At 42.0% G+C, this 23,154-nt stretch overlaps 1 protein-coding gene across 7 annotated transcripts; it reads right to left on the reverse strand.

Annotated features, from left to right (window-relative positions):
• Positions 1-380: 380 nt before the first annotated feature.
• BCO2 (beta-carotene oxygenase 2) lies at positions 381-21,219 on the reverse strand. 7 transcript variants are annotated; one of them, XM_040652231.2, is made up of 13 exons: positions 21,069-21,219; positions 15,947-16,030; positions 12,984-13,179; positions 11,727-11,938; positions 10,050-10,165; positions 8,034-8,136; positions 6,753-6,881; positions 6,449-6,609; positions 5,735-5,902; positions 3,903-4,040; positions 3,375-3,557; positions 2,319-2,429; positions 381-1,076 (listed from the first exon to the last, which is right to left on the reverse strand). In XM_040652231.2, exons 2-13 carry the CDS (start codon positions 15,960-15,962, stop codon positions 963-965), a joined length of 1,647 nt encoding a protein of 548 aa, XP_040508165.1. In that variant the 5' UTR covers positions 15,963-16,030; positions 21,069-21,219; the 3' UTR covers positions 381-962. The 7 variants fall into 7 exon arrangements, with proteins under 7 accessions (XP_040508165.1, XP_004948199.2, XP_040508163.1 ...); XM_004948142.5 differs by lacking the exon at positions 15,947-16,030 and adding an exon at positions 19,562-19,654; XM_040652229.2 differs by lacking the exons at positions 15,947-16,030; positions 21,069-21,219 and adding exons at positions 19,562-19,654; positions 20,794-21,001.
• Positions 21,220-23,154: the final 1,935 nt, after the last annotated feature.

The following is a 23,154-nucleotide window of genomic DNA, read 5'->3' on the forward strand; positions in this document are numbered from 1 at the left end:
ATGTGATCTTAGCAATGGTTGGGCCCACAGGCCAGTAGTCTGACCTAGTTTGTCATTTGTTTTCTTTTAAATAATGACAGCTGCAAGCTGTGTTCAAAAGGCATCAGTGCACAGGGGTGGGCCTGCCAGCTTCCATCCCAGGTAACAACGCACCCTGGAGCTTACGGAGCAGCGCTGCCTGAAGAGATGGAAAGAGCTCCGCGGAACCACTTCTTCCTACCCCCGAAGTAGCTGAGCTCGGAGCTCCGCAGCGGGGCCGGCCGCCCTCTGGCGGCCCTGGGCGGCTCTTCAGCCCTCCCTCCGCCGGGACCCGTACCGGAGTTTCACCCCGACGTGTCGCCCCAGCCTGCTGCTCTCAGCGAGGGCCGCAACGAAAGGAAGAAACGTCACAGGGTTTTATTTGAGGGCACAGTTAATGTACAGAGACAGCACTACGAGTACAGCTTCTGTGAGCATTTTCAGCTATTCTCTTAGGCTCACTGAAGGCAATCTGTGTGCAGTGGGGGCATAATTACAACCCTACATTGGGCCTAGATGTTAGTAGTAGTTGGTTTTATTCCCTCCTTGTGCTTTACATTTTTCAGGCAAAGCCACTGCAACTGACATTTACTACTCTCTTCCCTTCAGAGCACACTGCTACCCAGACAAGGTCATGGTAGTTTCCATTTTCTCCCTTGCAAGCCTCATGCATGGCAGTCTTTTGAATTGCTGCTGTGTGTTCTAGTAAGATAGACAGAAAACTAAGATAAAGCAGTGGGCTGTTAGAGAGATGGAGCTTCCCTCTTCCTCAGACCCTTTGCTGTGAATTGTTAGGAATGTGGCAGTAAACTTAGAGGTTGTGATAGAGAAGTGGTTCCTTCAGCCTTGGCATAATGTAAAGTTGTAAGGTAAAAGAAAGCAGAGGTTTCTTTCTGAGCCTGACCTTGCCCTGAGGTATAGGAGGTGGCTCTCTTTTCTCTCTCTTAGCGAGAACTGAAGATCCCATGGAATCCATAAGGCATTTGCACTGGGACTTCTGCTCGCCCCAGTTCTCTGAAGGTCTCTGCATCCAAGACAAGCAGGAAAGCACTTCGGTTCTGCAGGGTGAGAAGAAAGCCAGAATTAATAGCCAAGCTGAAATCCCTTCCACTCTCCGAAATTCTGCATCTGTCCCACACTCAGGAGCCCAAACACACAGCCAGGCACAACCAAACCATATTGACTAAGCTAGTAACACAACACAGCCAGGAGCACTGATGGTCAAAGGTGTCACACCAACACTGATGTTCCCAGTTGAGGTTCACCTGGCTGTGCTTGACAGTTACAGAGATACACACCACGGGAAGCACATGTCCAGTGCTTCCTTACTATATCAGGATCTCCTATAAGTTCATGGAGAATGTTAATTCTATGCTTGTGGCTGTGACTGTGATAACAGTACCTCTATCAGCAATGGACCCGTGAAATCTCCAACTAGGTTTTTGTTTGTATTTACTCTGGGGAGAGAGGGCACACTGGTGTCTTTATTAAAACATTGACATAATTATTGACGTTAGTTGTCTTCAGCCTTGTCTGTTTCATTAATATAATTGATCTACTGAACATCTAGATAATAATTCTGGGACAAATATTCCATCTAGTCTAGCTTTTAAAATAGAGTTTAAACTCCTCATTGTGAAATCTATCATGGGTCTATTTACCAAAATAATTAAATGACCATTAGCATGCATTTTTTCCTTCACCTAAAATATCTATTAAGCTGGATTTTTATTAAAACAATGAAGGGCAAAATATTTAAAATACCTTCACAGCAAATTAATACTAAGAAAAAATAATGAAGTAAAAGCTAATTTTTGTGTAGCAAAAATGAAACAAATGGTGGAAATGTCAATGTTATGTAAGATCCATTGACTAGCAGCTGAACTCATTAAAGACAGAAGAGCATGATGAATATGAATAAAGGATGTGGGAAATGCTTCTGAACTTTGATTCTTTTTGAAATTTTATTTGTTTATTTTCAGCCCATTTGGATGCTTTTCTGAGAAGATGCCCTGGATTAGGTATTTGTTGGGTAAATGACTTCATAAATCTGAGTTAGATCAGAAATAGATATCAAAGAAGAAAAAACACTGCACCAGCTAGAGCTATAGGCAGATACTTCTTTCTCTTTTTCTCTTTTCAAATGATGTATTACTCTGCCCATTAGTTTGCTAATGTTAGTGAGATATTTTATGGGTACAGATATGCTTTACTTAAACAAGAGATCTATCTGCCAGAGAGCCTTAAATTGTTGTGGTTTAGAACTGTGTGACTTGTATGAACTAATAGCAATAAGTTACCTCATCAGGGGAGATCACAACGGACAAGATGACTCCACTGTCTTCTGCCGTGGCGTTAGGCACTGGCACAAAAACAGGCTCTGAGGGGTAGGATCCATCCTCCTGCCAAATCTATCAAGCACAATAACATATGGCCATGTTTCATTTCACGATGTTTGTCTGCTATAGTTAGCAGAGCTGCAAGTTAGAAAGCTCCCCGCAGAGTGACCCAATTGCACCTCATGCCCCAGGGAACCCACTGTTCACCCTTTTGAGTCATCCTTTTGATTTGCACTAACAGAATGCTGGTGTTGTGACAGAATGCCCATTGTGCCAAGCACTGTGCAAACAGGCAGTGAAATGGTTCCTGGTGCTCATTTCATCCAGCAGCCTGTACTGGCAAATACCAGCTATAGACTCGGAGAACACCAGCATCCAGCTTGCACAGGCAGCTGCACATCACAACATGCCCAGGCAGAGTTGATACACCTTGTCAGGAGAGATTTATCACCACCACCACTCAAGGGCACAACTTCTGTCAGACAGAGCCATGGCACCCAGCACCAAACTGAAGGAGAGCACTCTTACTGCAAAATGAGTACTTCCTCAAGCTCCTGGGAAAGTTTCAAATTCATAAAAGCAAAAAGCTTTGGAAATAATTATTTTTCTGTTTATGGGAGACACAGCATAAATACTTGCATGTATGTGCAGGTAAGGATGCAAAACCTTAGAGTGAGTTATAAATGCCCTGGCAATGTCTGCTGCTGACTGCCTGTGCTATGTATTTTCTATTCTGTCTGATAAGAGATGACTGTTCTTTGACCTGGGAGAGATGTACTTTTTTTATGCAACCCTTTCTGTTTCCTCATCTAAATGGAACCTGGAGTGATATCGTCTCCTGCTTGGTATGAGCGCTAGGTGAGAGATAACATTAGGAACCTCATCTCAGACCCTTGTGGAAAAGAATAAAACAAACAACACCTAAAGCACATTGTGCCTCGTAGGTGACAGAACTTAGAAACCAGCTGAGAGGAATGACTCCCAGTGCTGAGAAGAGAGAACCTCATTTCACCTCACCTTGAAATTCTTGGTCTCCACATCAACCTTCATTAGGGAATCTCCGATGAAATGCCGAAAGCCACACCCATAGAAGTAACGGTATTTCCTACCACTGTACTGAGAGTAGTTAATCTGGGGGAACTCCAAGCCCCCAAAGTTTTCAAAGCCATCAGGGTGGAGATTTTCATGTGTGCACCAGACCTAGAAGTATGCAATGCAGGAGCATCAGTTTAGTTTCAACTGGGCAGCACTGATCCCAGCAACCACACGTTCTATTCCATCTAAAGCTATAGGACTGTTCAAAGCCAGAAGCAAAGCACAGTTCTGTACACTGGTGAAAGCATAGGAGATTTTGTCAGTGAAGAACTTCAAATCCAACCAATTGTAGTAAAGGCTTTTAACACACTTGTGCATTTTTTATAAGTCACAATCTGTCCTTGCTTTCTCTTATAAGGCAATGTGGTTGTACTAAAACACCAAGTCCCACCCTAGTTATGAACAAATCACCACAGCTGTACATGAGTTATGTAAGCCTTTAGCACATACCTTGCCATCTGAGTCTTTCACAGCCTTTGCCGATGTGTAAGACAGAGGGTTCAGATTCTTCCCCACAGGTGTATCAGAATTCACGTTCAGTGGGAGAACAAAGCGACGGGGGAAAGTTCGGGCTACTGACCCAAAAATCTGTAATAGAGCCAGAAAGTTATGGTGATGAAGAGAAGAGAGTGGCATTTTGGGTAGTCCTGTGTGGAGCCAGGAGTTGGACTTGTAGATCCCCATGGGTCCCTTCCATTGTGGCATATGCTGTACATGGACTCTGACCATACCACTTGCTGTTGATTTGAGCATAAACATTGGTGGTCTCTGAAATGAGTGGAAGTAGGGTTTGTTCCAGAGCACAGCTGGAAATATCTGACTTAATGCTCTATACCAGGCTCTGGAGGAGCCTTCCTCACCCCTGGAAAAAAAAAGCTCTGTTCAGTTTAGAACCTTTAATATTCCCAAATATCAAACCTTCCAAATTAAATAAGTGGCAAGGACTCTGTGTTGAAGTTTCTCAGTTACTCTATATCTGACCAGTTTGATGTGAAACTTCATTTTAATCACGTTAATTCCTATACTCTATTTTTAAAGCTTTTGTGTTTCACATAGCCACAAGAAACTGATTGGTTGAGGAGCTCTCTCAGACAAATTATGAATTAGTCAGCAAGCAAAAGAACTAAGCATGATTTGGGGAAAAGAGACAAATCATGTTCGGGCATGCCTTGGTCTTTGAGTACAGAGTAATTTTAAGAGTCAGTTTTGAGATGACTTGCACTCGTGTGTCTGTGTATCATTTAATGTTTAGGCTACCCAGTTTAGAAACCTTGGTATTGGAAACCATGATCTAATGTTCACATACAGATACCTTCAAATATCAAATGGCAGCTCTTCTGTGCTCAGAGAAGACTGAACAAAAGCTAGAATCAGTTTGCAGAACAAATGGCCATATTAACAATATGCTGTACTTGAGTAAATGTTTAGCATATCTTGGGGGGGAAAAATGAAAAAAAAAAAAGCAAAGCAAAACATCCCTGTGGAGACATAGCAATGCACTTTTCACTTTAGAGCTGAATTGCTTCCAGACAGCTCAGAACATACAAGAAATTCTGATCTGTCTGAGCATGTTGCAGAAACTGCCCTTTGCCCACCATGCAGTGGGTTTCCGGTAAACACATCTACACTATAAGAAACTGAAGGCACCCCCATTTTCTCCCATGTGTGACCTATGTAAAACACTGAGTCTTACAAGGCATTAAAAAGTGCCTTTAACAGATTTGGACATGTTATTTATAGGAAGGTGTTGTTGTGAAGTGCATGTGAGGACCAATGCAGGGGTTTCTTGGATGTTTGTGCTTTATGATTTACACAATAAGGGATGGCTTCATGAAGTAATGCCTTTAAATAGCAGGGTTTCTTTTTCTTTTTCCCTGTAAAAGAAGTGCAAAACCTCATTTTGCATATTTTCTTGGGGGAAAAAATATTTCCTTGTATTACATGGGGATATGGAAATGAAAAAAGAGATTTTTAAAACAGAAGGACAATGTGCCTGCTTGATGGAGATCTGTATCACACACTCATTTTTTAAAAAGTTTCAGGGAAATGCTCCATAGAGAATTTCTGCTAAGAGCTTTAAAACAAAAGAAAAATGCCAATGTATCAAGGGACAATAATGTTAGCTTTCCTGTACATCTGGTTCCTTTCTCTAGTTCATATCCCCTGCTTTGTGTTCTGTCCATCATTATCTCCATTCCACTAACATAAACTTTGCTTTAGAAAAATAACAGCCAGCATGGGATCCCAGCACAGCCAATGTAACACAAACATAGAGATCTTACCTGATCTAAATCTGCTCCACTCTTCCTCATATTCTGAAGCTTGTAGACAGCCAGAGTTTTCCCATCATCCTGGCAGCACAGGTCAAGGACCACACAGCCACGGTCTTCAAAGGCATTGATTTGATGGAAAGTAACAAAGGGCTTAGTATACCATTGCCCTGGCAGCACCTACAGTGACCGTAGGAGAGACTGATTTTTCCTCTCAAAAAATGGTAGCCACATTTCCAAGACTTTCTCTTCTTGCCTTCATTTCATTACCCACTTATTCCTTAGTATTTGTATAATGTCCTCGTGTTGCTACAGAATGGCTGCTTTAAGCCAATACATAGGCAGAGCCAGAAGAAGAAAAGCCAGTACAAAGCAACCTAGGATAGGTTCCCTGCTGTCATGGGTCTGTTCATGCTATCTATCCATGGCTCCATCCATGCATGGATAGGCATCACTCCCAGGCTCTGCCTGACCCTTTTATATTTAATAGTACTTAATGAAAACCTTTAATTTCTTAAATCTGGGAAGATGAATCAATAGAGCTGAAAATGCATGAAGTCAGGCCATTTGTAAGAAATCCACTTCCGTGCTTGTAAAGCCTATTCTCTGGTAACTTCTGCATTGATTCATATTGCTTTCTGTGGCTGCTACCAAGCACTGCTCTTTTGGGATCTAAGATTCCAGTTACAGTTGCACAGCTGCTGGAAAGGCCAAGGATCCACCTACCTTCCCAGTGCGCTTATCTACCACGTGGAAGCGAGTGTTGTACTGAGGCTCCCAGTTTATCCCTTCAGAAATGGGCTTCCCACGGAATTTGGAAGTGATAATCCGCAACAGATTCAGCTTGATGGGCTGCTCAATGAAAATGATATAATTTTCACTCATTCCTGAAAAGGGAGGGAAGGAGGTATCATTGGAGAACTTGGCAAATGAAACAATAAAAAAAATATTGAAACAGAGGGCAGTTAACAGCCCCTTGTGCCGCACAGGGGGCTAAATCCATGGAGTATGAGACAGGAAGCATTCTTACCAAAGCTGTGATAGTAGGAGGGTTTCATGTTATCTGTTGGAGCAATGGAGCACAGCACTTTTGCTCCCTCTAAGGTCTCATTGCAGTTCGACTTTTGTGGAGGGACCTCAATTATATTATATGTAGTCCCTGAAAAGAAAAAAGGGGGTTCAGCACCACTGAGATGTGAAGCTGCCCAGATTCACAAAGATAAAGTCAGGCTCAGTGCTTTTCTATTTCCTTAGTGTAGGTAGAAATACAGTAGTTATATAACTGGGCAGAAAAAAAAAGAATAGAGAAACAGTTATCAACTCAGTAAAGCAATCAGAGGATGACCACAAAAAAAAGATGTCAAATGAAGTAGAAGGACCTTCTCAATCTGGTTGATAACTGCCATTGAATTTTTTCTATCTGTAATACTTTCTTTATATTGACTCAGAGTATCATAAAATAATAGCATCAGGAAGAAAACCAAGTTCATTGCTTGTGTATCAAAGCAAATGAAAATTTTGAGCCTTGGTAATGACTCATTTACTAACTCCAAGCATATGGGCAGCTATGAAGGACATATCTGAATGATAACCACAAGTTTAGTCTGCCCAGCTGAAAACAGCATGTGCTGTAAAGCTAGATGCTCATAAAGCCAAAAGGAAATGAAAACAGAAAGAATGAAAAACAGTCAAAACTGAACAAATGTTCAGTGAATTGAAACAAGCATTAGGTATAACAATAAACAGCAGTGGCTCAGGTATCTGAAAAAGAGGGCCTTTATGTAAAGGGCAGTGAAAGACAGCTCTGAACAGCCATGTAGGTGTACCTAGTCTCAAATTAATGGAATGCTCTTCTCATTTTGAGAAGAAAACATATCCCAGAAATTTACTGTAAAATAGATTACTGTAATTATTCCATTTCTTTATCCTTATTGTTCTTATTAAAAGCCAATTAATCTAAAAGAAAAACTTGCATCTAATGTCAAAGTTCTTTGGATGAAGCATCAACATCAGATGAGACTAAGTGTCTTTCTTTTGTTTTCCATAAAACCTTGGAAGAAGACCTGGGAAATCTGTTGCATAATCACAGGCCAAAATCAGAAGCATCTGAAACAAATTACTGAGCAAAGCCATTCATATGGGGCAGACTGACTCCTTGAAATAAGAACTAATCAGATTTGCCATCATTTTGACACAAGAGAAGCAGCAATTCCTAGGTCTTTTCAGACACTGAAGGTTTTCCAACAACCACTCCTTGCAGCAGCAGGGAGCAGCCTGTCTGCAGGCCAGGCGTGGTCATACCCAGTCTTACCAAATTTCCCATAGGAGTTTCCCATGTTGTATGCTGTCCCATCAGGTGCATAGTGAGGATGAGCAGTGGCCCCATTCACGGCAACAAACTTGGTCCAGTCTACCTGCAAATCCCAAAGATGTTCAGTCGGAACAGAAGCTCCCTGTTGCTCTCTAGCAAGCCACAGGCTTTCTAAACATTAGTTTTGCTGAAATCTGAGGAAGAATAGCTTAATTATTATGGCCCTAATGTGGGATCTGAATTTAAGCCTGAAATCTTCCTGAAATCCCTGAAATTTAAGCATATTACTCACTGCATTCATTCTACCAGCAAAACAGGACCAGTAGCAGCAGCCAATCCTAAGGGAAACATGGGCATCTCTACTGGCCAGGAATGCTGACACTGCAGGAATGTTGTCCATAAGAGTATTTTAATGAGGACTTCATGTAGTAACCACTGCAGGCATACAAAAAGAGACAGTCGCTATCTGCCACCTCCCCCAGAATCACCAAATGTTTTGAAAGCACACGTAGCTAATTGACAGTCATTGCATACTTTTCTCACACAGAGATCAGTCTAACTCCACTATCTACAGATAGGCATTGGGACAAAGGTGCAGCTGTGAACACTGTTAGCATGTGTTCCTTCTTTCTGGTCCGACCGTGGTTTGGACTCAGGCAGCAGAGGGAATGCGTTCGGAAGGAAGTTTGAAAAAAAACTGAAGGGAGATCAACACATGCATTGAAACATGAAAGATACTCTGGTTTTCCAAAAGTTTCAAAAAATGCCTTTCATGTATCCAACCTGAGATCTTTGGAAGGTCCCATTTGAGAAGAATGCCATGGTACCAGGAGCTCACAAAACCATGCCCTCTTAAGGCATCTCAATTCAAAGATTCTTAATGTGAAATCATTCCTTCTCTTCCTTCACTTATCAAAAAAATGCTAGCCCAGTCTACATCTAAAAAGAAGCTTAAGGGGATTATTTCTTTAAAATGACAGGATGGCTGAGCATTGAAACCAGGAACACCACCTACACGCATTTTTTCATCACTAGATTGTGGTTTACAAAACAGGAAACAGCAAATCATCAAACTCCAATTTCAACCTGCAACAGCACACAGTATCTCATAAACAGAGCTTCTTGATCCTGTAGAAGGGTAGGGACTGATGCAATGCCTCTCTCAAGACAGTGAACCGAGATGGTGTTTTCCAGTATTAAACAATCTGTAGTAACATACAAGGATGACACTAAGTATTCAGGAGCAGCAGAGTCCTTCTTCAGTTCTTCTCACAATGGTTCAGTTCAGCAAATATCCAAATCCTCTCTAACAGTGCCGGCAAGGGAGCACGTAGCTTACTCTGCCATTTTGTAAGTCGTGCTCTGTCCCCAGATAAAGCCATGCTCCTGTGAGGCAATGCATAGAACATGTGCTCAACTTTTGGTTTGTTGGCTAGTATGGGGAAGAGTAAAGTGGCAGCTGGACTTCGATTTAGCTTTACATTGGCTTCACCACCCAGTGGCTACAAAGAGGTTTTAATCAAGACCTTGCAGGGCTGGTTTGCAGCATTTAAAGCTGTGTGTGCATGAAGACATAAAGAGAACAGATGGGAAGACTGAAGAGACTGCAAGAATGCAGATCTGAGACCAGTGATGCTAACTTCTTCCTGTATACATGTTATTCTTCATACACAGGCAAGTACAGACAAGTATAGACAAGTACAGACAAGTAGCGAGCGTGCTGGAAAAATGACAAACGGAAACCACCCTGCAAGCCTTTCTCCATTTGCCTACTACAGTGAGCAGTATCTGGAGGAGAGCTGTCTTACTGCTGAACAGATTCTTCAGGAACTCAGGTATACAAGGAGAAGATAATTACAGCTATGGCTTAGAGCTGCACTGACCTTTGTTTTGGAATCTGATTTCCCCTCTGCTTCACACAAGGGCCTCTAAAGGCCCTCAGTAGAGAGATTCTCTCCCTCAAAAGAGAGATTCTCTTGTGCCACAAGTCAGCCCCCTCATCCCACCAGCTCATACCTTTTCCTTCATTTCAAGCGTTTCTGGGTCCACCTTGTACATGCAGTTGTTCTCACCAGTGACATAGTAGTCTCCTTTATACACAACGTAGCTCACATTGGCATTGTCACTTGGCTCTGAAACAAAACTCAAGCTCTGGTTAAGCTTACATGACATCATATCAAGCTAGACATGTTTAAAGAAATAAACCCATTTGCTGTGACGTTAATCCCCCTTGATTAGAAGTATCTCACTAATCTACAAAGGCACTCCAGGAAAATGTCTGGACAAGTGAGGACAAAAGGACAAGAACTGGTACCTGCTGCATTTCCTCAGTTCACTGCTAGATCCCAACTACCTACTGGTGCTCTGTAGCTTCTTGGTACTAAGAAAGAAGACTTCTCTAGCCAAGGGAGTGCTTTATGTAGCTCAACAGCTATTAAATTTGGACATTCAAGCCTTGTCAACATTGTCAGTTGATCCAGAGCCAACCCTCAACCCAGCAGTCACACACATGAGGCTCCAGAGTGAGGTTCTGGTGTTGCTTCCTACTGGGTTTGGAAAACTTCTGCAGCAGAGCTTGAGTTGAAACCAAAGACTCTGAGCCGCTCATTTTATAAGTTCTGGAAATAGATATATAGTGCCACTAATTCCTAGAGGCTTAAACAGGTTCAGTTTCTCTTGTCTGCAACAAATGCATTGTCCAGAGGATGTTCAGCAGTAATGCGAACAAAACTGCAAAACTGTGTTATCTTCAGGTAAGAGGTTTGATTTCTGTTTCAACCTACTGCATTTTAACGTGTCATCTTCAAAAACACACAGAAGTTATGGTTCTCATAAGAGAGGTGTGGAAATGACTCTAGTGAAACCAAGGTAACCTTGGTACTCCCATATGCCCTTCACATCTGATCTCTTATTTCTTCTCATTTCTCTAGTCTTCCCCAGCCAAGATTATCTCCTCTGACAGCCATATGATGAGTTCCATGTTCAATTTATACCATTGGAAATGAGAGGTAATACTTGAGGCTACAACTTGGGCTAAGAAGTGGGAAGCTGAGGAGCAAGGCAGACCAGTGAGTGAAGGTATAAGCACCTTTAAAGAGAATAGATGATAGGCAGGACAGGATCCATCACCACAGGAACTTAAGCAGCAGCAAATTGCAGACTTTAGGTCTGTTCTGGTTTTAGTGACAGACACTTGGCTTAAAATTAAGCCTATTTCTTTCCTGCCTTACACAGTACCCTATAGGTAGTGATACTTCCATTCCTGTGCAATACCCTCTGTCACCCTACTTATATCATCCCCTGCACCTTAGTACAGGAAGGGAAGGATTAGCCCACTTACCCTATAAGCTTAGCAAGGTAAGGTGTTTTAAGGGCAAAGTGTCTCAGGGAGAATAACAGATCGTAATGCCCATTATCAAATCTGTACAGGGTGTTCTTTGGGGAGTCTTCTGTTGGCGATTTGCAACAAACTGGGACCAAGTGAGCCAAAGTGGCACTAAAACACTAAAGTGAATGTGCATCTTCCAACTACATCTGATATCAAATGGTTGTTGTTCTAAGGGACCACTTTCTAAGAAAAAGACAGACCCAGAGTAGGCCTACACCAGACTTCTTCACAGCTCCCGTCAAAGCTAACCATCATTTCCCCAAGAAAACCTCAGACCATTTTGTATTCTTTAGAGACCCTCTTACTCGGTGGATCAAAGCGTGACATGAAGCGTGCAAAGACACTCTTGCATGGATCTGGCATTGCCAGCGTCCCAAATTCTGAGACCACAATGCGGTTGTGCTGGTTGTTAATCAGGTAGGAGTTGCTCTGCAGAAACTTGCTCTGGTATGTCACTGTGCCATTCCTCAGCTGGAACTGATGCAGCAGGGCCATGCCATCAAACCAGTGATTGTATCTACAAGCAGTAATAAATAGGAGAACAAGAGTTGTGTACTGTATTATGTTCTGCCACACTTTTCTCTCTTGCCTTTAGGTTTTTTATTGACCATGACGAGCTCATGCCAACATCCTGCGAGCACATAAACATACACAGCCTTGTGATGAGTCTCAAGTGAGTGAAACTAATCAAGTGTATTTGCAGCCTGAAGTTAGGTACTCACCACCAGTGAGATTTGGGCTCCCTGTATCACTTCTGAAAATAATAGGGATTTCTGAAAATGCTATGTATGGGAGAAATAATTTGGGCTGGTAAACCAACCACATTGCAGATTTCTGCATAAGGAGAATAAATTGTGCATTGAAGGAATAATTATTGCTGAAAGCCTAACCACACAAGGAGCCTTTATCTCTCAGCTATTTGCAGGGTGCCATTCTCTCCAAAAGGAGAAATCTGATACTTAAAGGGAAGTCTGGGTGTTTTTAAGACACCTCTGGAAATGTAATGATTGTCTTTGGCCAGTTGCTGCCATCAAATCTGCAGGAAGAAGAGCTGTGTTTATCAGTTTGCTAAAATGGCAGGTTCCAAGTCAAAGCCAAGGTTGCCTACTTAAAATATTTTGATATGTTATTTGTAAAATGAGCTGGATTTGATTCTAAAGCAACTTACCCATTTTAGTGCACTCATCTTTGAAAATTGTTTCTTGGATTTCAGAGTGCTCACAGGATGGACTTTTGTTAGTGGCAAAGGACTGGAGGTATATATGTTTTCATCCCCATCTCTGGTCCCTCATTACACCATTCTGAGTAGGTCACAGCCTTTCTGTGACTCAGGTTCTCCAGCCTTAATAAGTTAACCATGCTTCCTATTTTCAGAGCTCACTGAGCTCTGGTGAGGGAGCAGATGTTCAGAAAAGAAAGATGACGCAAGCCTTTCCTCCTTGCCTAATTTAAGAAACTACAAGGTGCTCCAAACAGTAGTGAGCCATTTAGGGGCTTCCCCTTTGGGTTTAGCAAGTGCTCAGGTCAGACTCTTTCAAAAAACTCACCAAACCCAGACTTACTTCTCCTCACCAAACTCAAATTTCCCAGGGCCATTCCTCAGAAGATTGCCATTAATCCATCCAGGAATATGTCCTTTGATCTTGGCTGGGATGGGCTCTGGTGTCTCCTCCACAGTCTGCAGTAAGGGAGAAATGCACTGCAAAGTGGGCAAGGTGAACTGCTCTTCCAATGGACTGGGCAGCGAATTCTTTAGACCTGCAAAGAAAGCAATGAGAACAAAAAGCAAGTAACTAAGATTTACACTTGTATGAACAGACAATTTCTAGAGCTTGAGTTTACATATCAAGAAGAATGGTACTCAGAATCCCCCAAGCAGCCAAACTGTACAGGAAATTCAGACTCAAGTTTTGTTCCATAATATCCCACACATCCACAGAGAGCTGAAAGTCTAGCAGAGCTAGACTATACTTAACTATACTCAATCCATTAATGACACCTGTTCTGCAGTCCAAAGGAGGTAATAAAATATTTCATGATATGAAAAAAAGAGATCTTTAATTAAGGAAGCTCACAGTTGGAACTTATTTCAGTAAGTAACTGACAGCAAAACATGTGGCTATGTGTCAAGATTATCTGTTAAGTTACATTTAAAATAAACTAGACAAAACAAAAACAACAACAACAACAACAAAAAAAAAACAAAAAACAACCTGTTCCAAATTGATGCATGGAGTAACACAACAGAGGAGCCCTACAAGTAATCTCCCCGTGCTTTTTGATAGTAGCCTAGTGAGGAAAACAACAGAAAGAAGTTTGTCCCTCAGGCCAAAGCTGTGATCAGGATGATGCGCTAGGAAGCAGTGTGTGCAGCATTTATACCACAGTGTTGCAAACAGCAAGACAGAGCTGGGCAGCCCTCAGACAGAAAAAACACATTCTAATACTAACTCCACCCTGGTATCACAGCCGTGGTGTGTTAAAAAGACAGAGAAGTGTACGTACTGGAATACTTTCCCAGAACATGTAATCTAATCAGATATCACCCAAGGAGTTTCCAGAATTAAAGCAAAGTGCAGAAAAACAAGAACACACCAGAGATGATTATTCTTGTGCAGGATATGCTGTCCACTTCCTTAATTTTGCTACACTTAAAATTTTCTTGAGGTCTTTCTCCTGTCCAGTGACTAGTGGTTGGCCTTCTGTCTTTCTAAGTTATTCTCATTACTGGTTCAAATGTAGACCCAGATGTTCTTCCTTTTTGCTTTGGGAAGTGTTTTTAAAAGTACCTGAATGCAAGAGATTTTGCTCTCTGGCATTAACAGCTATAAACTAATTTTGTATTGGAATTGCTAACTGCTGCTTATGGATGAAGTCACCAATACAGTGACATACAACTTAAGAAGACTTATTCAGATCCAATCATATTGGATGCTGCTACAGATACTTCTGGATAGGAATTAGTCTGAGCTGGTTTTAACCAAGGACTTCTGAAACTGTGTTGAAAATTTCTGCTACGAGGCTGCTCATAGTAAGAAGCAGTATACCTTGAAGCTGAAGATAACGCATGATTTTCCTAATGCTGAAAATTTCACAGAGAAGAAATTTTATACTATGTTAGCATTCCCTTTAACCTCAGTAGTTAACACCGGAATTCTGGGGAGGGGATGTATCATGGCATTAAGTTCCTTCAAATCAATGACCTGTTTTTAACAAAAATGTATATTTTCCACTGCGTTTAAAATAATTATTATTATTATTATTATTATAATAAATCATCATTTTCTGCCCACAGTAGAAACGTCTTCCAAGATCAAAGGAAAAATACATATATATATATATATACATATATATATATATATATATATATATATATATGTAAACACACAACACCGCAAATGGCAAGAAACAAACCAACAACAATGTAGCTCAGTAGAAGGAACATCCCAGAGAACAACCTCCAGGGCTTCCAGTGCAGTATAGTAAATCCAGGCCAGCTATAGCTTGTTAGACAAGAAGATTTTACAATCTTGGTGTCAGAGAGTTCAAAACCCTGGAAAAAACACAGGCTGTCAAATATAGGTTGTCATGTTTCCTCTCTACACTGCACATAAGGACTCCGCCAAGTTGGCAGCACCTGTAATGCGGTAAACCAGAAGCTCAGACTGCTGAAAGGTGGACAGGTCAGTTCTCAAACTCACCGGGACAATCCGATTGCAGGAGCTCAGAAGGTAATCACTGGCTTTTGCCCTTGCAGACCTCCCCCTCCCTAACAAAAAAAAAGAAAAAAAAAGAAGAAAAAAAAAAAAGAAAGAAAAGGAAGAAAAGGAAAGAAAGGGAGAGAGGGAGAGAGGAGAGGAGAGGAGAGGAGAGGAGAGGAGAGGAGAGGAGAGGAGAGGAGAGGAGAGGAGAGGAGAGGAGAGGAGAGGAGAGGAGAGGAGAGGAGAGGAGAGGAGAGGAGAGGAGAGGAGAGGAGAGGAGAGGAGAGGAGAGGAGAGGAGAGGAGAGGAGAGGAGAGGAGAGGAGAGGAGAGGAGAGGAGAGGAGAGAAGAGAAGAGAAGAGAAGAGAAGAGAAGAGAAGAGAAGAGAAGAGAAGAGAAGAGAAGAGAAGAGAAGAGAAGAGAAGAGAAGAGAAGAGAAGAGAAGAGAAGAGAAGAGAAGAGAAGAGAAGAGAAGAGAAGAGAAGAACACATGCATGACACTGAGCCAAAGTACGCTGTCATGAGTAGACTAAGCGGATTTACCTGATAAGGAAATAAGCAACTGCAGAAAAGGGTCGTTTCTGATGTAGCCTCCTGTTTGCGTATTATTAGGCAGAGCCATAGGACAAAAGCATCAGTGAAGCATGAAGAGCAGGGAATGCTGTGTGCCAAGGGCACACTGTTAGCTATTAGCTCCAGTAGCCTGGTTTGCAAAGCCTCATCAACACAAGGATTGTTATAGCAATCCATTTAGCTGCAAAGGGGGATTTACCTAGAAAGTGCACAGGTGGTTGCTTTCCCTCCCAGTGCTTCCACCTCCTCACCTGCACTGGGCTCCATTTCCACAGGTCAGAGGAGCTGCTCTGCTGCACTGCTCTATCCTCTCCATAAGGCTATTTAGCCCTGAACTAAACAAGAACAGATGAAGATTTAGATATAAGAGAAACACTGATATAAAGGATTGCTTGGCATACAGAAGTCCATTCCTGAACTTGTTCTAGGGCAGAAAAGGCCTCAGGCTGAACAGACTGTAGACTAGTAGTGGTGTTCTGTTGTCACAGTTTATTCTGGTGATGACAGTCACTTTCACCACTGCAGATGCTTCTTCTAACCTACCTTCTTTAATCCAAGTGATTAAGTGAAGCTTCTGCACAATTTACCTGTGAGCCTCTGAAACCACATATTAACGTCTGCAGAGGACAAGTGATATTTCAGAGCAGGAGAATATCTGTAGAAGACCTGTGTTGGCACACAGCGTTTCCCTGAGCTCACTTCTTTAGAACATCCTGAGGCAGAATGAGTGTTAGCCATGCAGGAAATTGAATTGCAAGCTCCCTTCCACGTACTTCTCTGGCCTGCCAATCCTCAAATCCTCCTTTGGATCTCTAATATGGTAAGTCAGCTAGATAAAGAATTCAGGCTGCCGCGCTAAAGCAATTAACCTCAAACCACCAACATCCTCTTCCTCTTAAAATTCAATTAAGTTCTGATTAAATCCTATATGAAGCACTCAATCTGATCCCAACATTAGTGCCCTTAGTATTTCCTTAGACACAAAGAAGAGGAAGCTTTCCATATCAACCAATACATGGCAGATCTAATGACCATCACCAGTATTTGCAGAAATAAATCTTTAGTAGGCTGAGGAGAAGTTTTGAAGATGTAAAATTGTAAAAAAAACACAAGGGATGTGGAAAAATGCAGCCATTGCAAAACAATGCAGCCATGCAAAAACAAAGATGGCATAACCAAGGATGGAACTACAGAAAAAAACTTCCTGGAGAGCTGCAGAATTACCTATGGGAATTTAGGAAGCTATGCTTCACAAGAGAGCTTGAACAGGACTGAAAGAGACCTCCTGCATCATCTCCTCCCATCTCCTACCTCAGAAAGTTATATTTGAACTCCATCTTAAAAATTGCTCTTTCATGGCTCTTATGCCTTACTTGGAAGGTTGCTTTGGAGACAGTTGCCTAGATGATAATAAAAATGCTATGAATTCACAGAGAGAATTAGTGGGACAGTTTATCCTCCTTTTTCTTCTGTTAACACTGTTGTGTGGCATCAGCATTCCTCCCTTGTGTTGTGTTCTCCGTCTTGTTGGCACGTTGTATTTAGAGTGAGCAATCATATCACTTACTAAGCTAAACAAACCAAGTTTTCCTCCTCCTATGATAACCTTGCTATTCACATAATCATCTTAGTAGTCCTTCTAGAGGTACAGCTTTATTAGTCTTACTGTATGCAAGAACTTCACAGCACTCCAGTGCTGTACAATGGAGCACTGGAACAGGCTGCCCAGAGAGGTTGTGGAGTCTCCTTCTCTGGAGAAGTTCAAGACCAGCCTGGATGCATACCTGTGGAACCTGGTCCAGGGAGCCTGCTTTGGCAGGGGGGTTGGACTCGATGATTTCTAGAGGTCCCTTCCAGCCCCTACAATTCTGTGATTCTGTGAATTCATCCTTCTTGAACCTAGATAGCCACTGCTGAAGGATTTCAAGATGTAGCACAGAAATCATCTAAGATCAGGCTACATGCAACAAAAAGCATATTAGTTACTGCCTTGTGCTATCAGACCACAGAGAGAGCAAGAAGCATAGCAAGGCAAGGGAGTATCTTTCCTTCTGTGTACTACGCAAGTTAGATGAAGATCCTGACAGTAAAATATGCCAAGTGTAATCAAATCATGATACCCAGATGAGTCAGAGCAGATGTTTTTTAGGACAATTTTGAAAGGGGGGGGGAGCTTGCTCTGAGGAGTTGCCTATGAAAAGACTCAGGACAAGAAACAAACAACAGAAATAAGCAATGACCTCCCCCATATTCAGCACAACACCAAAAAAAAAAAAAAAGTATTTTGCAATCACATTAGATAAGCCATCTCAATATTGCAGCCCACTGGACAGCTCTGGGAACGACATGGCTGGGAAGTGGCACTGGGGACCCTGATGTAACAAAGCAATGCTTTTAGGCGGTTTGTAGGTGGGTGGATGGATGTGATCAGACAGATACTTGTAGAGACTGAATGCAACCTGTGTTTTTGTGCAAGGATGATGAATTAGCATTTTGCAATGCACCAAGACACAACCAGTAGCAGAACATGTCATAGTATAATTAGAACATGGAAGGAAGACCAGAATGATCCAGTACAACACATTTCTCCCTGTTGGCACGGGAAAGGCTCACATTCACTCAAAAAAAAAAAAAAAAAAAAAAAAAAAAAATTCAAGCCACTGTAATAGCTATGGCAGGACAGTTCAGTAAAAAACAAAGAGTTCAAAGGAAATTGTTTTGTTGCTACTCTGAGCCACCATAGCTGTGTTTAGGAAAAAAAAAAAAAACACAACAGCACAGATAAACAAAACCACACCTCCTGACAGGCACTTCGTCCCTGTTACAAGAAAATAGGATTTAATAAAGTCTAAAGTCTTTAATAAAGTCTACCCTCCAGATTTAATAAAAAATTAACACTAAAACCTGTTACATTTATCTGCACCTACTCTGAAATGCATGAAGCAGATGAAATAGAATCACTTCACAACTGAAGGCACTGCTCAAGAGCTATTACAGTGAAAGCATTTCATCATCAGATCAGAGCTTACACTTAAATGTGGAAATTAAATGTTCTTCACATTTAGCATTTAGCCACTCAAGACACAAATCTCTGCAAAAGACAAAAGACAGGCTGGCTTGTCATTTTGAGCAACAGGTACATAAAATAAATGCTGACTCTGCTAGCAATGGGAAGCAGCTTTTTCTGTGATGTCTAGAAGATAAACCTATGGTTGTTCAAACCACAGACCAAGATGGAAGAACTTGAATAAAGTGACGAATCAAAGGCTTGCTTGAGCATAATACCTGAAAATCTGTACAAGATTTTAATCTGCCAACTCACAGACAATATTTCTGATGTCTAATTTCTATGGTGCTGCCAACCTTTAAAAACAAGCTTAAGACCTAAATATCCTTTAGCATACCAGAGTGAAGGCAGAGCCAAGTATAGTATGTACTTTCTCTTCAAGTCTTTTCCAAAGACTGCAAGCTATTACCACATAAATACCAGAGCCTGGTATTGTTTCTTCATGCACTGTTTCCTTCAAATACAAGTATGCCATGATTTCTCTGCCTGTCACCAATTGCCATCTTGTCAGTGACTGTTTATATTCAGTGAAGGTAATCCATGTACTTTGGGCAGGACAGCAATGAATCTGACACAAAATAATGGCTATGTTATCTTCCCTATAAATTATGAATTGGAATTAGAAGACAAGCCAAACAGATTTCTCCAACCCTTCTCAACTGAACCAAAGCAGCTGTAGCTATCATTTCCCCCATCCAATCTCCAGTTTTTGCCCCAGCCTTCATCAGGGTTAGATCACCAGGGCTGGCAGTTCACTTCTGTCCCACACTCTTTGCTGAACTGAGGCTGTTGCACTTGCCTTGTGTCTGCTGGGAGGTCCCCACACTTGGCTCCTCGTTCCATCTAGCCAGGAGATTCCCCATTGCCAGGGAGTCAGCCACCCACTTCCTTGCTAACAGGCAGTGAAGCAAAGAACAGACAAAAAAAAAAAAAAAAAAAAAAAAAAAAAAATGTGACAGAAAACACAGGGGAAAAGTAATGGAGAATAGGAGAGGATAAAGACATGACAAAGAAAACATGAATTCTAAACTTTGGGGGAGTTATTTGATGACATGAAGGAAGTACAACCTCTTAAATATTGATCTACATAATGCAGTCCTTAGAAAACACTTACTCTAGAAATACGCTGTGAATAAGGGCTAGGAAAATGTATCAGAAAGAACGAATTTAACTCTCACTTTTTTTCTTATGTTTCTCACTGTTTCACTCAAATGCTTGAACAAAATAATGGAAAGCATTCTTTCTCACAGTTTAACATTCTCACTTTTTAGCTAAGTTGAGACAATACTGTATCATCAGCAAGCTTCACTAACAAGACTTCAGTAAAAGTCAGGGAAAATCAAAATTTTCAAAAGGATGCAAACAATGATGTAAATAAATTTTCCATCTTCTCATTTTAATTAGATCACCAAAACAGAAACACAAATCTTTACATGCCTACACAGTTCAGCTTCAAAGAATAACAAAGGAAGGTGCAGGAGAATTTAGCAGAGAACCACAGTTTTAACTAAATGATTTGGCTGTTACAATCTGTTAATGAGCAAAACAACATCATAAGGGCTTTATTTCTAACTGGAATGTACATTATCAAACCTTGAAATACTATCATAGGTTGTTTTATATAGCATTCCCAAAGCTAGGCTCCATACTTAGTCATTTATTTTGCGCTAATTACTCTGCCCCTGACTGTTCTTTCACCTGTGACAGGATTCAGGCAGATCCAAGGGCCTTTATATACCCCAAAAGCAATCCTTGAATTCTGAGGGGAAACGATCACCAGCAAAAACAAATGAAAAAGCAGTGGTTCTGGTAAACTAAGTCATGATCTTCCTTGTTTTTCTGCTCTGTGGTAAAAGGTTTCACTCTCTTTGACTAAAAAAAAATGACCACTCAGATTGTTCAGTGACAGCACAGACTGCAGAGTCCCGCGGTGATACAAAATCCCACGGTATCATTTCCTCCCACCTGCTGCATTCACACCGAAGCCTCCGTAAAAATGCCCGAAAAAAGTCTCCCGAGCCGCGCACACACCTCGCATCAGCCTCCCAGCGCTAAACCTTCTGCATATGCCCGTAATCCGAGAGAGGCTGTGCAGTGTGCTTGCCTCTCACACTCATCTTTTCAATAAATAACGGATAACCTCTGGCTTCTAGCAAACATTTCAAACTGCTTCGTTCCTCCCTTCTGATCGCTACAAACAGAACCGCTCCGCCGCCGTGTGCCAGCAGCGGCTGCCGGCAGCAGCTCGGAGAAAACCTCTTTCCAGGATGATGGGATAGAAGGATTTGTTTGTTTATGCGTTTTACCTGGGACGAATTGCATCAAAGAGGAGAGCAAATGCCGCAAATTAGCAAGCAGGATGCTGACGGCTGACAAAGCGATTTTGGAAAACATTCTCTGCTCGGAGGAAGGCATCGGATCGGAGATGGTGCGGGAGGAGAGCGGGGCCGCGGCGGCAGCGCGCAGCGGGGCGCTGAGGGTTGCACCGAGCTGCCTGACATCATCGCTTCAGAATAAAAGCCGTGGCAGCAGGCCAGGCTGGGCTGGAGGATGTGCTGCCCATCCGCTGTGCTGCTCACGGCCGGGCCGCATCCCCGCATCTCCCGCAGCGGGGCCGGGCGGGTGAGCAGCTCAGGTGCCGAGCAGTGAGAGCATCCATCCCCGCGTGGAAATGTGCCTCCTGCCAGTCTGTCGGCTGTAGCTGGAGAACGTACCGGGGAGCAAAGGGAGCACATCTGTGTGCAGGTAGCCAGGTAAAAAATTGTTCTCAGTTTTCCTTGGCTTTTTTCACTTGACACAAAATACTTCGTTTTGTTTCAAAAATAGCAATTTTACACCTCAGAGATCTCAGGACTTCAGGAACATTGGTTGTCACGAGAGACAAGAACACCAAATCAGGCAGGGCAGGACCAGAGGTGTGCTGCGTCCTGCTGCTTCATGTTAAGGTGAACCCATCCCTTTCCCTCAGGATGCAAAGAGAAAAGTGCTGCTGTTGTGTGAATGCACTGCTGTGGCCTTATTAGCTTCATTTTTTCCCAGTAGCTCTTAGGAGCCGCCCCAGCCCTCGATGGCTGTCAAGGCAGCACGTACAGCACTCAGCGTAACCCATCCCACCATGCCCTTAAAATGGGACAGATTATTACTCATCCTAAATCTTCTGTTGCAAATTAAGCTGTTTTCTTCCTGTCCTTCCTATGAGACACAGTGAATACCTGATTACTGTCCTTTTTATCACTGATGCTATTACACCTTCCCTTGTTTTCTGCTTTCTCTAAATTAAACTTCAACCTTTCCCAACAGATCATGTTTTTCTGGTCAATTATTATTCCCTTTTCCCACTCCAGACTCTGCCAAGCCTGATTTCAATTCCCCATCTAAGACATGACTAGTACAGAGCAAAGTACAACAGCAATGCTTTTTTGCCTTACTACCCTTTAGTTAAGCGCCTCCTCTCTTTTTCTCCCTTACCCAATGCCATCATGACTGCTCTAGCCATTGCTCTGGTTTGCAAGGAGCACTTAATTCCACTAGATAAGTGTAATGCTTCTCCCATCTGTTTTGAATTTCAACTTTATTTTAGGTCCATTCTTTATCTTATTGAGATTACAGTGAATTTTCAACATACAGTACTGACAGGAATTGTGACCCTGTGTAGCTTGCTTGAAAAACATAAGTGTATTCTCCAGTGTCGTTCTTCTAAATCATTCAGGATAATACAGAACAAACCAGGCTTGAGGCAGATACCTAAAGAACACCACCCAAACTGACCTTCCAGGAAAGATGAGAATGATTCCTCTGATTAACTTCTAATCTCCCTTGTAGCCCCTTTTTCCTGATGGCTCCTATTTATATATAGTACAAGTGTCAGTTTCCTTACATCAAGCTACAACACCCCCTTCCATCCCTGTTTTCACATACATATTAAGTTAGCAACTCTTGACTAAATTTTTTTTTGCTAATGCTTTGTTTCCCAGATGCTTTTGAAGTGGTTGTCAGGAAATTTAGTCGAGAATCACCACAGGATGAGATATAGACTGATCAATCTACAATTCTTTATCCTCATTTGTAAGTGCTGCCTTGATTACCAAGTTTTCAAAGATGAATCAAAGAAAATCCTAGAGGTTCTAGGATTATCAAAGGTGAATTTAGACATGCTTTAGCCTGAATTTCATGAGCCTCAAATACAGCTATGACCCACATCATCTCATTTCTTCTGCTTTTATCCATATTCCTGTATCTGTGCACAATGGCAATTTCATTTAAAGGGAAAAGCCATGACTAACCTTTCTGGGTGAAGATGCTTCTTCCCTGAACACCTCAGCTATATCTGCATTATTTGCTATTCTGCATTTTCAGCTTTTAGATAAGAGCAGAGCAGTGAGAACAACTGAG

Source organism: Gallus gallus, chromosome 24, assembly GCF_016699485.2.
Source record: "Gallus gallus isolate bGalGal1 chromosome 24, bGalGal1.mat.broiler.GRCg7b, whole genome shotgun sequence".
Lineage (NCBI taxonomy): Eukaryota > Metazoa > Chordata > Aves > Galliformes > Phasianidae > Gallus > Gallus gallus.